The sequence below is a fragment of the Crassostrea angulata genome, chromosome 6 (genome assembly GCF_025612915.1).
Source record: "Crassostrea angulata isolate pt1a10 chromosome 6, ASM2561291v2, whole genome shotgun sequence".
Lineage (NCBI taxonomy): Eukaryota > Metazoa > Mollusca > Bivalvia > Ostreida > Ostreidae > Magallana > Magallana angulata.
In genome coordinates, this window is record NC_069116.1 from 2015001 (window position 1) to 2032500 (window position 17500).

Here is a 17500-nt window from a genome sequence, read left to right on the forward strand (position 1 = left end):
CAGGTTAATTGTTTTTACATGTACGTTTGTTCAATAACTTAACTATATTAGTAATATCCATTTCTATGTACTTTCCATTCTAAACTACTATACAGTTGTAAATTGTTATACTTGGTAAGAACCTCGTAAGTTGTAAGAACTTGTGTTCGAACCATTTGTATATGTTTATGCAATAAAATATGTTCAAACGAAACCAGGTTAATTGTTATAGTTTGACGTGATATGGGTCTGTATTGTTTATGTTGGGAATTATGCGTGTAAAAACGTTACGTTTTCACGTTAAGCTTTTGAAATGCGTGAAATTGACAAGTGTTGGTGACTGCTACATGCATAGGGTCCATTGTGGCTGAAAGATTTACTGATTACACACCGTGAAAAGCAATTAAAATATAGCCTCTGACGGCCTGCGCAGCGAGAAACGCCAAGAAATCAATTAAATTTTACTTGAATGGCACTTGTCGAGCAAATGAGGAGGGTAGTTTTGTGTGGTTCTGGGTAAACGTTGCTTCACAGCGTGACACTGCACCAGAGATTTATTAAACTGCATTCAGTATTAGATATTATTTATGTATAAATTCAAACTAGGTTGTAAATAATACACTGTATCGCATAATTATGAATATTGTACTTTTGAAAATGCAAAGTACATCCTATTTTGCAGTATACTAATAATTCTTTTATATTTAACGATCAACCGAAACGTAATGATTTTGTTTGTACATGTAGCATTGTTCCGTAGAAATTCTACAGAGCAGGGAATGTATTAAGGATTTCCTTGGGTAATACCGGTATTTTACGTTCAGTTTTCTTTGCATATTATTAGTAATGTAGTGATTTACTTTTTACTTTTCTTTTACCAATATAACAGTTATAAATTTTTTTATTGCATTTGTATTAAATTTATAGATGTATATCTTTTATTATATCGCCACAGTACTTGTATTGTAAGATATTTTGCCTAGAAAAATTGTATTCGTTTAATGTTGAAAAAAAACCTTAAAAAACTTAAACACTTTTTTTAACATATCAGTATTTTTTCATTTACAGTATTTTCTTTGTTTATACCCGTATGGTATTTAGATTGACGGTTTTCGTTTATTTTCTGATTTAAGATTTTTATAGTTATTTTGAATTTTTATGAAATATCGAGTTTAATTTTACACCAAAATTGTAAGAATATTTACATGTATTCCATCCGTACTAGTATAATAATTTCCTTTATTTAAATACCGATACTGCATTCAAAATATTTTTCAGTGAATCACACCTTGCCATATTAAAACATTTTCTTTAATTATATATTTACTAATTCCACGATTCTTATTTTTAATCAATTAATGCAGTTCTAAACTTTTATTTTGCAATTAATAATACTGATTCAGTGCAAATTTGTATACTTTTTCTCCAGTTTTACGGAACCTGTATTTTCTCTTTGATAACATCGGGGTTTTTTTTATCTTCCTTAATCATTCATGCTATATCTAAATTAAAAGTTCACAGTAAAACATAAATTTAGACTTTTCCTTTATTATTACGGTATGGCGTGGAATACTAGTAGGTTACATTGATTTTTTCCCTACCGTACGTAACGCATGTATGGTTTTTTTTCCTTTGATAACGCCGCTAAGCTATCAAAATTTGTCTTTTGTTTTACCGATATTGTACTTATATTTTGCTTTAATTTTACCGGTTATGTACTTCATCTTTAGGTATTGTAATTTCAAAAGATTTTGTGATTTGGCAGTTCCACATTTTTTAGGCTCAACAAGATAGGTCTGTCAATTTATCATCATATGACAAAAGTCAAGCTTATTATTTATTATCCGATTATCCTTTGTCTTGTATACAAAAAATATCAATAATATATCACTCTGTATAAACTGGTAAATTATACTATATACTATGATTATTATATAACACCACTTCTTGACTTTGTATTTTGTAGAGGGTTTATATAAGCTTTCCCTGTTGCCTAATCCATTTGATTACTCAATAGAATATGTTTAAATTTAAATAGGTCTGTCCCCTCCCACCTAAAAACGTTGCTAAGTGCTTCCCTATGTTTATTTTCTACTTCACTTCTTTCATCCGCAAATAAAATATTTCTTTTCTAATCCGTAATAAAACACAAAGACAAAACCTATAATCGATTGTTTATTATTAGATATGAGTTGTGTACTCAGCTTTAATTTACATGATTATTAATAATTCCGGTCCATGTGATCCTTCTTCTGTTGAACGTATACAATTGCTTGGTCACTTTTCTTGTAATTTATCAATAAATTTGATATACAAAGTGTGATACTGTAAAACTACCTATAATATACAAAATATTTCAATATTAATCAACCTTCACGAACTTTTAACTATATATGCTGGACATCAATATAAACTACAAAAGAAAAAAAACAACTATAATTATAAAACGTTTCAAACAAACAACACCTCATTATCCAAACTAGTCATACTTGCTATTTATAGCTGAGTACTTACTCGAATGACTTTAAAAACCCTGAGATAGAACTTAAATACCCTTAACCGAAGCACACAGAAATAATTACGCAATATGTCTACTCCTGATACTAGTACTACATATTTCTTATGAAAACGAAAAGAAATTTTAGTTAATATACTGATAAAGTATTTAGATTTTGATTATACCTGCCTTAAAGTATCTCACTTTTATTGTGATTTGTTTTCTTATACCCGGTATCTTGTAAACATTGTGGTTCCTTTATTATGCTATGCTGACGTATTTTCATTTTCTGTATTTATATTCTTCGTTTTTTATTACACAGGTATTTTATACCAATTCATAGTTTAAATAAACTAGTATATTTCTTATGGTTTCCTTTCATCTTACAGGCATGTTTTTTAAAATATTTTCTTAGATTACAGCGATTCAGTAGGCTAATTATATCTTCCTCAGATATCAAACCCGCTGTGCAATCTCAGTGTTTTTTAAAAGAATATAAAAGAACACAGTTAGTATGCAATAAAAAGTTGAATATTTTAACACTTGAACCACTTTAAACAAAAGAAAATCGATTAAAATTATGTTTTCCAAGTATTGTAGTACAAGTTTACATTGAATCAATTTTGGTCTAACGAAGTGTTTGTACAGAAAATTAGACAAATATTTCAATTAATGACTTTTTAAAACACTCATGTATATAGCTATATATATTGAAAACACATTCTATAAATATAATGTTTGCGTGGGCCTAGTGGTAAAGCTTATATTTTTTTGATTTTGCGGTCGCTTGATCGATCCCACCAGGTGGTGAATATTATTTTCCTTTCACCGAAACAAAGATAAGTTTAAATTACCTGTAACTACTACTAGTAATCTTCTTTGGGTTTTTTTTTAACTCTCATGTACAATTCTGAGTAGGAGTACATACAACATGAACAGATCTCTTCAATTACACTGCACTGTTTACATTTGCATTTACTGCATTTCGTTGATAGAAATCACGGTTCAATATATCAATTGACTTTATACAGAGTTCTATATATCCATGCAGGTTTTCTGAATTTATGACAAATCGGTGGTTACAGACACCATTATAAAATCAGTACCTAGATTTTGAAAATCATATTGCGAAGGGTACCTGTATCTAATTTTAGTAACAGGTACTTTCTGTTCAAACACGGGTCTTCGCGAAATACTGGGGAAAGGCGCTATATATATAGCTTTATACAGTAGAAGTAAGATGCATTATCGCTTCTATAACCCGAAATTGCACTTATGCATATTTTTCAAAATTGTCAGCTATATATAAATCAGCAGATGCATGAACGTTTCTTAAAATTTAGTCTAAGAAAGTCAGGTCGCTTTCTCTGTTGAGCCTTTGTGTTGATAGTATATACAATGACCATGTGTACACATCTGAATGATTTTGATATCTGTTTTCATTGTGAATTTCTTCAAATACTTATTATAAACATTGCACGACCACTAGTATTATCTCCATATAGTTAACCGTTGTCTCGCATTGTCTCGCGTGACTTTAGTTTCCGGGGTGATTAATGTTGTAAGGATTGTTTTGTACTTCAAACATGTGCACTATGACTTCTTTGAGACCAGTGGGCATGGATCTCCTGCACTCCGAGCTACTTATTTACAAAACATATCGTCATTAACGCTTTTAGCTCATGTCCAACAGAAACTTGATCCCCAACAAATCGGGTGAAAAATGTCAAACATTTCCAAACGTATTCTTGCACCAGAAATAATGTCTTCCAACGGGATCAATTTACCGATACCTTCGGCTCAGTGCGCATGCGTGGTGAACATTTCAGGGTATAGATTACAAATGGCCACTCGTTCAGTTCCGTGTGACTTGAGTTAGATACGGCGTATCCGCGCTGTTTGGGTGGCAGAAGCAGAACTGTGAAGTTTGTATTCTTGGCCTGTTTCCTTTTTACTTTAGTTCAGAACCATATGTTTTTGTCTGGTGGAGTTACATCAAGGAAAGATATCGTTTGTTGATCAGCCTTCTCCCTGGAAACCAGAGATATAAAGAAAGTTCTCCATTTGATCCGCTCTCATTTCCTCCGTCCTTTCTCTCAGATTATAATATAATGATATAAAATCTGTAAGAACAACCGTTAGAGTGCTGATTAAGTCGAATTGCAAATATCCTCTGTGTATATGTAGAATGAAAGCGATGGTCAGACACATCACCCTACCACAAGGGATCTCATTTAAGATCGCATTCATCCTATGGCTTTGTGAATGGAATGGAAAGTCTAAAATTTTCTTTCGATGAACATTTTTTCTTTTAAAAATCTACTTATTTTATTAGCTATGAAATTGAAGCTTCCGTAGTCACACGTCACACATAGATGCTGGCACTGGGACAGAACGAACCAACCATTTACTACAGTATCAATTTGTTTATATATAACAACAATAAAGCAATATTATAAACCAAAGCCTTCTAAAGATTATGCTATCGGCGTACATTTGGCTCTATGTAACTTTCTGTTTTGGCTGTTCCGACACCTGACGTATATCTTTATAATATAAAAAAAACCCGTCTGTGTACCTTTCTGACAGTTAATGATTCTTATAAAAATTTTAATATGTACTGCGGTATATATTCGTATGACTGTCAAAGTAATTGAGGTGTTAATAACTTTAAAATTCACATTTTTCTTTCCTTCTTACAAGAGTACAACTTAGCATATATATATATATATATATATATATATATATATATATATATATATATATATATATATATATATATATATATATATATATATATATATATATATATATATATAGCAATTTTTATCCATGATAAAAATATAACTGGGACTATATTTTGGGCAGAATAGTTGCGAAAATATATTATAAGCTACTCGAAATAATAAAAGAATAACGATCGCAAATGCACCAGTAGTTCACATTTCTAAACAACTTAGAAAGTTGATATGATTTATTTGACTAAACATGTATTTTATTCATAGCAAGGGGCTTGGTTTTCAGAATGTGTTAGTTAGAAATAATTTCCTAAACAAATTAAACTATTGCTAATTAAGCGTTTGATCTATATTAACAGAATTGAGTGAATAGTCTTTCTTCTAAAACATGATTGTACATTTAATGGTATATAGTACAACTATACATAACATACAGTAAAATTATAGTGCATTGTATATAGTGTTACAAAAGTACATGGTATGTTGTACAACTATATAATACATAGCAAACAGTACAATTATAGTGCACGTACTATATCTTGAAATGGTTTCTCAATTCAACAGAAAATGACTTGATTACAAAAGATAACATGATATATAAGTACATACGTCAATTCATCGAAAAATAAGCAAAATTTAGGGAGGGGGGGGGTATGATTTTATAATTAATTTTTTTTTCAGTATGCCTCAGGTGGGTTTGAACTTGTGATACCCGACACTTTAACCATTGAACTGTGAGAATATTCGGTCAATACAAACGATTTCACAAAACATTTAAATCGCCATCTCGTGCCGTTGTGTCATTAAAAGTCTTGATGAAGTGAGCTACCTTAATTTGTATACTAGTTTACAATTAACGTGCATATTTTTAAAAAAATATTAATAATATAACAACCTAACTTTGTTATTTACGTTTTGTTAAATTTTTTTTTTTGTACTTGCTTTGATGGAATGGAAAGACATGTGCTGATCCATAATTTATTTCCAGGGGGGTCGAAATAATAATGGTGTTTCCCGAGGGGGTAGGGGGGGGGAGAGAGAGAGAGAGGGGTCTGTGGCCTATTGTAATTTGTAAATTTACTATGCAAGTTTAACGATCTCAGATCCTCAGCAATGTTCGACAACTAAATTATCCGGATTTATTTTTTATCAATACCGAAAATCTGCCTTTTATATAGACAAAGGACTATATATCATATGGGCCTAAAATCGCCCCCTAAAATAACATCGTCATTTTACTGTAATTCTTTGTTTTCTTTGTACAGATATATATGTGATGTTTTTACATAATGTTCATTTTGATTCAACTGCCCACAATTTAGAAATATGACATCGTAAAGACAACCTTTTCCCGCCATTTTTAGCATAAAACAGCTTGTTTTCAAGCAGTTTTTCTTTCAGAAAACAGAGAGCGTATGCTTGAACAAACAAAATATTTCAGTCAGAGATGTATCTAGCCAAGGCTAATAAGTGACAAAATTTTTTTCCTTGTTCAAGCATGCGCTCTATATTTCCCATTCATAAAAAGGTAAGAGAAATGTCAATTTTTGACTGATTTTGACTGAATTATAGAAAAGGCGTCACTTCTGACGTCATAGACTGCCAGTGAGTGCAAATAAATCAAATAAATAGGTTTAAAATATATTTTACATCAACTCTTCTAAAATATAACATAACATTTTATTGTACCCGAAACACTTTTAAAAAATGACGAATTATGGGGGTCGAATTTAACTCTTATCATATATAGTTCAAGTCTAGATGTGTTGATATTATACTATAAGACATTTAACGAACCGCTTGGCTTAGTGGCTCCACGGAGACCTACTATCTAGAGGTAAAGAGCCCCCCCCCCCCCCCCCCCCGTTGCACCGGTACAACTTTTTTTGCTTATTTGATCTCAACTTGTATACGTTATTTATTCTATCATATCTCTCATGGCCAAATTTGCATGCAATTTCTTTGTACAACTGAAAAGCTGTCAATGTGAAGGCTAACTGGGTTTTCTTTTATGTAAAGATAAAGAGCCCCCCCCCCCCCCCTTTTGCACCTGTACAGCCTTTTTTTCTTATTTGCAATAACTTCGTACAAGTGAAAAGCTGTCAATGTGAAAGCAAACCGGGTTTTCTTTTATGTGAACTGTGTCCATAATCCATGTCATCCCTGCATTGATAAACACTACCTACCGTATCCAGTGAAATGGAGTACCCTATATGCAATGTTTTGCCAAAAAATTACTAAGTTCAAAAGCTAATTTTTTTTCCATAAAATATCAGAAATCAAAATCCTAGCAACATGCACACCTCTAATATATGTTCAATAGATCTGCAAAAGAACAGCTTCCTATCTGGAAAACTGTAGGAGGAGTTATCCATACAATGAGGGTACCCATATGGCAGCCGCCCGCCATTTTAAAAATGAGTAAAAAAATGTATGGATATCATCAAAACAATTCTTTTTTTATTTCACTAGACTTTGACCCGTGCGTGCACGGGTTGACATTGCATATCGAACATTTAGAAATAGGTACATCGATACACCTTATTATTGACATTTACATAACAAAGCTATAAGCCTACAATAATGCTATTAATTTCACTACACTTTCCTTAGTTTGAATAACCTAACTGTGTCTCGGGAAAAGCCCCTCCCTTACTTATACCCGTAAAGTAGCAGAAAATTGCAGAATCGCTCTGGAACGATTTTGGAGAAAGTTAATGAATGATGTTGCCTTGAAAATAACAGTCAAATACATCACAACAAACCTTTTTGAGACTGCAAATACCTTTCAACTAAAAATTTTAATCCATAGAATGGAAGAACTCAACACCTTTTCACCAACGTACACGTAATCGTATATTCTTTGTAAAACTGGGTCTGTAGGACATTATTCATTTTTACGATAAAACATATTCTATCATCTCTCTCCTAACAAATATAATGTAACATTTTTGCATGTAATCAAATATTTTTGTCATCACGAAGATGAAAGTAAGTGCTTAGTTGAAATGTATATTTGTTATTTTATACTTTCTCTCATAAGAAATCATTAATTTATATGAACAAAATATATAGCAAAAGTCCAATGAAAATTTACCCGTATTTGTATTATCATTTCTGAGTTTATTCAGGCAGATGTGATATTGTGGAAACAAATATAAACTAAAGATCCCGTTAGTGTGAATGTATTGCGCAAGTGCAAGATTGTAAAATCCAAAAAAATCCAGGTGATTTCCGGGATTTTTTGAGGAATTTTCGTTGATTATTAATTAGCGAAGCTTAACTGAGAAAAAATAAAAACAAATTGGTAATCTTCAAGTACCAAAGATGTTTAAAATATATAAAACAAAAGACAGTATTCTTCCGATTTCTCGGTATTAAAGACTAAAAATTCGAGTCTATTATTTTAATATAGTAGTATAGATTTCTAAAGTTTGAAGGATAAATTACAGTTTTAGGATAAAAAATACTTTGAGGCAGAGGATCGGAGAACCCTTATCACATTTGTATTTTCCAGGAAGGAGGGTCCAAACCCCAACACTTTAACTCCACGCACATGGAAGGGGTCATCCTTACTTTCAGCAAGTCGCAAATTAAAACTAGTGCACGTCTGTTTCAGATCATGTATTGTTGAAATAAACCAACAAGCACAAACCAGTACAAGTATATAAACAACACAAGGGTGAGCAGACGTTATTTTGATAATATCCGTCACAGATGACCGGGTAGATCAAATAATTGAGAATTCACGTATTTAATTTTCAAAAAACTTTTTTTTTTAACTTATCATCATAAAACAAACAGGTATCAAATAGTCCTAACAGTAGTCAGCTGAAGGCGAGACAACTCGTCTAGATAGGGATTGACGCAGCGTTAGTGTTTGTAAAGAGCAAGAACTCTTGTTATTTATGTACATTACTGACTACTAGACATCTCCCTCAAATAACTTGAATGCTGACAAGATGAATAAAGTAACTGAAAGGCATCAAGAATTGTCAACTCCAACGACTGACTGTACGCCACAACATGCAATTGTTCGAATGGGTTGAATTATATTTCTTTAATTGAACTATGCAATACCCTTGAAAACGTATTTTTCCCAAAAAAATCGGAAAAAATAAAATCCTTCTCAATTAACACCAATTTACTTACTTTTTCTTGGGGTGTTTTTTTTTTTTGGGGGGGGGGGGGGGTTAACGTGGGTACAATTTTATAATAAATATTTTAAACAAAATCGAAATGAAAACATTTTGTTAATATTGTGCAACAAATCATTTTTTACACTAGTTTGTGCCAATTTAAGATTTGGGCTAACGGGCGTCTTGGACTTTCCAAAAAATCGGGGAACATCAAGACATAGCCAAAATTTACATAAAATAAAAACAAACAAACGTCATATTACTTATTTGTTTATTCAACAAACATTTTTAAAAAAGGTCCAACATGGCAGCCAGTATCAAAGCCGCCATAGGGCCTCAGACTCCACAACATTCGCTCAAGCCGGGCTGACTAGTACAGAAGCTGACACGTGGATACTGCAGTCACGTGACACTACGTCATGTAAAAATCAAATTCTTCACCGTCATCCAAACCAAGGCGTCTGGTTAATGGTGGATATGAGGGATCATTGATAGACATTGATAGATAAATTGGTGATATTTTGATGGGAATAAATGGTCATTATTGGTACAACCCCAAAACTGTGTAGCTGGTCAAACAGTTCATTGCCCTGGTTCTCAGGAAAAAACATCAGGGTTAACAGACATTTAAATTGTTTGTTCTATTCCGATTTTTTTAATAAAAATGAAAACAAATGGCAACTTCATGGCAGAATTATATGCAAAGCTAGTGTAAAAAAGAATGCCCAAAGTAGTCAGACCAGAGGCCTTAGATACCATGTTGATATAGTTAAAGTCGGATATAGATAATGTCAGTGTTTTATACAGTCACGTAGGCTGCATTAAAAAAATAAAACATAGTATAAAGATTAACTGTGACCTACATTAGCAAAAAAACAGGGAACAAAATGCTAATGTAAGAAGAGTCATCCATAGAATTATAAAATGTCAAATGTCTACTCCAAACCACACTCCATTCCATACCCGAGGACTAACACTAACAATAACTGGCTTTACTATTTGGCAAAACACGCTCTTGTCTGGAATCTCATCAGGGACCATCTATTCTATTCAACTCCTACATGAAAAGTCAAGTATTGCTGAGAGAAAAAATTGTCATGCATAATTGTTACAAAAACTAACAAAATCAACAGTTTGGTCATTATTATCTCCCTTGTGTCACTCACTTCACTACCCCAGTAAAAAAATTACATAAATTGAGTGTGTATAAATACTGTACAAGATTTCTAAATCAACCTTTGACAATGTTTCATTGCATAATGAACATTTGCTACACCATCTGACTGCATCACTTACACACATTATCTGGTGCTCTGTTACAAAAAGGATTATCTCTGTTACAAAAAGGATTATCTCTGTTACAAAAGGATTATCTGTTACAATATGGATTATCTCTCTTTAAATCATCCACACAAAAACCAAAATTTTAACATGGTTAATTCATAAAATAAAAATTGCTTTGAATCTAAAAAGAAAAACAAGGCAAGAAAGGAATGTAAAACATAGAAGGATAGGCCGATGGAGAGAAAGCTTTGTTACATTACTTAGTCAACATGTACACAGTACATAAACTATGGCACCAAACTGAATAAATAGGAACCAGGTGTCATTTAGCCTATAACTTAAAAAAATGTCAACATCATATTGCTTTCTGGAACAATGTGCTCAATAAAATACTCTCTCTCTCCCTCCCTCCCTCACTTCTTCACATTCACTCATTACCTCATTCACTCACTAGCTCATTCACTCACTCACTCATTCACATAAAAATCAATTCTCAATTCATAAACCAATGGATTTTCTTTCGTTATCACAATTCTCTCAGTTTTCCTGTCTGCCATCACAATTAGATTTTGGTATTTTGAACATTCCTAAAGTATCACATCAGCTATAAGAAAATAGGCGGGCAGCTGGACCAATCCGATTTCTCCTTACAATCCCAGTATTTTCCCTTGTAGACGTGGATTGGACTTCCTGTGACGGGATCAGTCTTCATCTCAAACCAGATCGGCTGGTAACCTTTGATTGTTTCTCCTGAAGAAAAAAACATTTGAGTTTTATTCAAAATGTGACACAAACAGAATTCTTAAACATTTGACATTGTCATTTGACAAACTGTTAAGAAAGTTTAATTTCTTTGGAAAAACTCTACATTCCAATAAGTATGTGATGCTGAAAAGTTTTGATTGTGTCTACCATCCAGTATTTCTCAACCATAGCTAAGTGAGAGACCTTAAGGAACTGTCCCTCTATTCCCACATCAGCCCACTTTAGCCCCCTTTTCACAACAGACACATAGAGACGACTGCGGACAGATTCTCCTAACAACAGACGCTAACTGAGGACAGATTCTCCTTACTACAGTCACATAAAGGTGACTGTGGACAGATTCTCCTTACAACAGACAGTGACTGAGGATAGATTCTCCTTACCCCTCTTGCTGGCCTCCTCCATTTCAGCCTCGCGTTTTTTGCGGGCGGCCCGCTGTTTCTCCTCCAGCTCCTGTTTGAGTTTGTTTGCGTCGTCCCATCGCCCCTCCTCCATGGCCCGCTGGTCCGGTCGTAGCCGGCTGTCTGTGGGAGCCACGCCCTCCTCTGGCTCATTCAGTGTGATCGCGAGCGATGTAAAGTTGTACATCCTATCTGAACCAGGCCTACAGACACAACGACAAGATGAAGGTGAAAGGGTCAACACTCCATTGAAACAAAAATCACAATATAGTGGGGATATAAACTTTTACTAGGGGCAGTTCATGATTTACTAATTTTATTGAAACAAACAAAACTTAAGATATTGGGGATATGAACTTTTACTTGGGCCAGTACAAGCTTTACTAAAAGTAAACCTTTAAAATAACATTAAAATGTATGAAATTGATATGTATTTGATGTTAGTCTTTTTGTGATGAAGGCAACAAACTTTATACATGTACAATATAAACTATTTTTTATAATACAGCAAATCAAAGACAGCATCATAACAAGAATCATATTACAAAGGTGATTCTATAGACTTACGGCAGAGGTCTCTTCTCCCAGATACACACATGTGCTCCGGTCTCAAACACCGGCTTGCCTTTGTTCGACTCATCTATGTGGACCACTTTGGCTGCCTCCATCCGCTTGTCCCAGGTCCCGGTTAGAACCCACTTAGCATTTCCTTCTTTGTCTGCTACAACGCCCGTCACCTAAAGCAAAACAAACACAAAACATCACACTCAAGATGTTAAGAAGAATCTTGCCACAATATCATATACTAATACTTGTATAAAAGAATAGAAACACCTTAAACATCAATTTAAATATTATGTAAAAGATGTACTTTTTTTCAATGTCATATACTAAACTCAATGTGTAATATAAATAGACAAAATCTTATCTGGTAAACAAAAGCACTAAAAAACAATGATTGCCATAAAGTTTATAAAACCTCAGAACTGGTGAGTTATAAAGACGTGAGTGTACTGACCTTGCGTGGAATCTCCCGAGAGAAGTAGCTGTAGGCGGAGTACTTGAGGTGGCACTTGTCGCCGTTGCGGTGGTTGCTGATGTCCATCTCCCCGTGGTTATCCACCCACAGCTTGCCCACGATGATATTGTGGACGGTGGTGGTCACCTTTCTCCAGGTGTAGTGGTTACCTGACTTCTTAAACACCAGGTGAGCGATACCTACATAAAACATCAGACCAATCCATGCCTGTACTCTTATATCATAAATAACAAAACACAAGTATTTTCTAAATTTTTCTCAGTTTTACACACCAATGTCTATTTCGAATTACAAGTTGTTTGCTGAATATAGCAAAATTCAGCACAATTAATCACATTTTACTATATATTGTACTATCTCTTTCATGAATTTTTTAATAAATCAACCTTTTTATGACTTTTAAAAAAAATCAAAATCAGTTTTTTGGAAAGAGTAAATGCTTGCTTCACTTCCTCACTAAAACTATGGAACAAACAATGCAGAACTTCTTTCAACATTAGATACTTTTATTACCGGTATATAATGAAGCAAACATGCATACTATGCTCTGCATAGCAAAATCAAACCCAAAAATAATTGAAAATGAAAGAATTTCTGGAATTGAACATAAAAGTAAATGTATAATTACTACATTTATCATTCAATATTTCAATGGTCACTCCGAATAAAGACAAAAAAGCCTAATATCCCATCTCATTGTAGTGAAAAAATTTCATTCAATGGTCACTGCATGAATTTGACATGGCAGTTAAAATTCATTTCCATTGTAAATTCCACAAGAATTTGAGTTTACTTCAACACATAAAATTATCATCCTTACATTATCAAATCTTATTTCACCTATAATATATCATTTATCATACACTTCTATAATATTAACAAATAGGTATTCAACATGAATATGATTTATCAACCTAAAAAAAATTGCAATATTAAGAGAACAAGAAATTAACAATGTGTTTGTGCAGTGAAGCGAGTAAACAATATTGGTATACAGTCATAGAATGGAGGATAAATCATGCAAACACTGTCAAAGGACGCAGAAGCCAGGATAAAAATTGCAAATGTTGTAACAGTTTAACTTCTATATCTCCTACAATGATAACTCAATTACCTTGAATACTGGTATATCAAAGATAATTAAAAGTCACAATTTTGGAGAGAAAAAAATTCATGAATTTCACCCTCTTTGGATATCTCGTTATTTTTTTCTAAGCCCTGAGTTTGAGATATAGAAGTTTGACTGAAGATAACTGGACTTGACTGCAGAAATATGAAGCCATGGCTGTAAACAGAAAAACTGTTACCCTGGGGTATGATTTGTAAGTATCTGCCCCTGAATTTACTGGAGATAGCCACTTCCTGATAGAGCTCCCAGTCTCTGCCCTCACTGAATACCCCGGCCAGAGGGGGGTGGTGGCTCACCTTCAATTTAGGCAACGAGTCAGAAATACACACAAAAAGACAAAGCGCCGTAGGTCCCTTGGACCGTACGCCCCCACAACATGCATGTGGTGATCTTCTCAGTGGTAATGGAGAGCAAAGCAAGGTGTATTCACTATTGAATAAGCAAAGCTTGCTGCAGAACTCCAGAAGGAAGCAATTAGTCAACTCGAAATAAAACTTGTTACATGAATAAGAATTAGTTAAATACAAGTTATACATGTCTACTAGGCTCATTATATTTGTATACACAGTGTGCTTTGCTCTCGTTACACTTCGTGTTATAAAAAAAAATTAAAAGACACAACTTCATTTTTTTTCCTATATAACATGCTATAAGAAAATCTTACAGTTGTAATTGCTGGCCCACCAAATAAACTTTACACCCTTCAATGAAGTTGTGTCTTTTTTAAACTACTGTCTATGACCACAACCCAGGGTGAGAGATGTCACTAAGTCCACACAGCAAATCTTACCCAAGGGAATAATCTGGAGATATTTTCCTCGGAATTTGCTCCCCATCGTGAATTCCTGCCACATCGTCCAACCGTTGCCTTCTGTGAATTGTGAGGCGGTGGGTGGATGGTGACTAACCTAACATTACAACCAATCAAATTCATAGACCTTTTCTTAGTCGGCCCACTGGGGAATCCCCTTATACTATGGACAGTACTGAGAGTAGCTTAATGAAATTTTAAGAATATCTGTTGTCTACCTCTTTTAGATCCTCAGTATACACATGTTGAAATTTATAGTAACAAAATTTGGAATATACTTACTAAAGGATAATTTTAACTCTTGTAATAACTAACTCAAAACCAGCAGAAAAGCAATAAGATACTGACACATCACTGAACCGAAAAATTCAGTCAGATTTCTTGTCCCACATTGGCCAATAAATTCTGTGTATGAAATTAAATTCTATACACTGTACTTGTAAATCTTACAATTACAGAAATTACAGAATTACTAAATTCTAAAAGAACCATGTATATTTATCAATGATGAAGACAAAAGTACATGTAAATTTCTTACCAACAAATATTTATACTGCTTTAAAGTAATTTCTAAAATTCAACTGGCTAAAAATTTACAAAATAAAAGTTTTACTTCTTTGCTTAATTTGAAAATAATATGCTGATCTTCATTTTTTATCTACATAATTCTTTTATGTAAATCTAATTCTAAATGATGTTTGAATATTTAAGTGGGTTACAAAATTCAGTCGCTGCATACCTGTTCAGCAAATGATTTCCAGCCCAGGTCGTCCGTGCGGTCACACTCGTAGGTTTCACCCAGGAGGGGGTTGAAGGGTTTGGTGGTGCGGTTTATCGTGGTGGAGTAAGCAGAGATGGTGAATGCGGCGACATGGACTAATTGTTCCGCGGAGTCTTCGCAGGCTGCCGCGCGATCCAGACAGTCTGCATACTCAAACTCTTCCGTCAACCGCTGAAGCATCGACAACGGCTCGCTGAAATTTACCTGTAAACAAAATACCAACAATTACTTCCTTGTAAGATCACTCAAAATCATCATATATGACACATATCCATGTCAGTGTCGGCACTGAAATTCACCTGTATAAAAAGCAAAATAACGTCATAGTACGGACAGCAAAATAAAACTGTATAAAAACTTCACCAAATGGACAGCGAAATTTACCTGCATTCATAATAAAACATACCTGCATTCATAATAAAACAAGAGGCCCATGGGCCACATCGCTCACCTGAGGAACAATAGGTATGATAAAATCAGCTTAATGGAGTCATAATACAAACTATCTGGACAATGTACAATAATACATGTTGATCCTGTATAAATAAAATCCATTTTCCCCTGGATATTCTTATGTTTATAATCATTAGTCCCTTTTCTAACAGGATGATTTTATAGTCATATCATATGTTGAGTATTGCAGTTCTCAAAAAGATCCTTAACAATTGTTTATATATGGGATATAAACGTACATAAACTCTGAACCTTCTTATGAGGCCAAAGAATTGTCCTGGGGCCAAAGTCTTAACAATTATAAAGAATCATCTGGCTGATTAATTTCTGAGAAGAAGATTTTTAAAGATTTACCATATATATTCCTTTGTTAAACTTTGGCCCCCCATTGTGGTCCACCCTACCCCTGGGGATCATGATTTTCACAACTTTGAATTTACACTACCTGAGGACGCTTCCACACAAGTTTAAGCTTTCCTGGCTGATTAGTTTCTGAGAAGAAGATTTTTAAAGATTTACTCTATATATTCCTATGTAAAACTTTGACCTTCCATTTTGGCCCCACCCTACCCTCGGGGGTCATGATTTTCACAACTTTGAATTTACACTACCTGAGGATGCTTTCACACAAGTGTCAGCTTTCCTGGCTGATTAGTTTCTGAGAAGAAGATTTTTAAAGATTAACTCAATATATTCCTATGTAAAACTTCGATCCCCCATTGTGGCCCCTCCCTGCCCCCGGGGTCATGATTTTCACAACACCTGAGGATGCTTCCACACAAGTTTCAGCTTTTCTGGCTGATTAGTTTCTGAGAAGAAGATTTTTAAAGATTTACTCTATATATTCCTATGTAAAACTTCGATCCCCCATATTGTGGCCCCACCCTACCCCCGGGGATCATGATTTTCACAACTTTGAATCTACACTACCTGAGGATGCTTCCACACAAGTTTCAGCTTTTCTGGCTGATTAGTTTCTGAGAAGAAGATTTTTAAAGATTTACTCTATATATTCCTATGTAAAACCTCGACCACCCATTAAGGCCCCACCCTACCCTCGGGGGTCATGATTTTCACAAATTAGAATCTACACTACCTGAGGATGCTTCCACACAAGTTTCAGCTTTCCTGGTCTTATGGTTCATGAGAAGAAGATTTTTAAAGATTTACTCTGTATATTCCTATGTAAAACTTCGACCCCCCCATTGTGGCCCCATCCTACCCCCGGGGGTCATGATTTTCACAAATTAGAATCTACACTACCTGAGGATGCTTCCACACAAGTTTCAGCTTTCCTGGTCTTATGGTTCATGAGAAGAAGATTTTTAAAGATTTACTCTATATATTCCTATGTTAAATTTCGACCCCCCCCATTGTGGCCCCACCCTACCCTCGGGGGTCATGATTTTCACAAATTAGAATCTACACTACATGAGAATGCTTCCATACAAGTTTCAGCTTTCCTGGTCTTATGGTTCATGAGA

General features: G+C 34.1%; 1 protein-coding gene across 2 annotated transcripts in view; it reads right to left on the reverse strand.

Moving 5' to 3' along the window:
- Positions 1-9610: 9610 nt before the first annotated feature.
- The window catches only part of LOC128187135 (oxysterol-binding protein 1-like), a 14261-nt gene continuing 6371 nt past the window's right edge, over positions 9611-17500 (reverse strand). Inside the window, exons 8-13 of one of the 2 annotated variants that reach the window (XM_052857355.1) lie at positions 15522-15767; positions 14150-14267; positions 12822-13021; positions 12371-12540; positions 11786-12006; positions 9611-11387 (exon numbers count right to left, since the gene is read on the reverse strand). In XM_052857355.1, the coding sequence (XP_052713315.1) occupies positions 11242-11387; positions 11786-12006; positions 12371-12540; positions 12822-13021; positions 14150-14267; positions 15522-15767 (1101 nt within the window). In that variant the 3' untranslated portion in view covers positions 9611-11241. Of the gene's footprint in view, positions 11388-11785; positions 12007-12370; positions 12541-12821; positions 13022-14149; positions 14268-14761; positions 14880-15521; positions 15768-17500 lie in introns of both variants that reach the window. The other variant, XM_052857354.1, reaches the window with a different exon arrangement.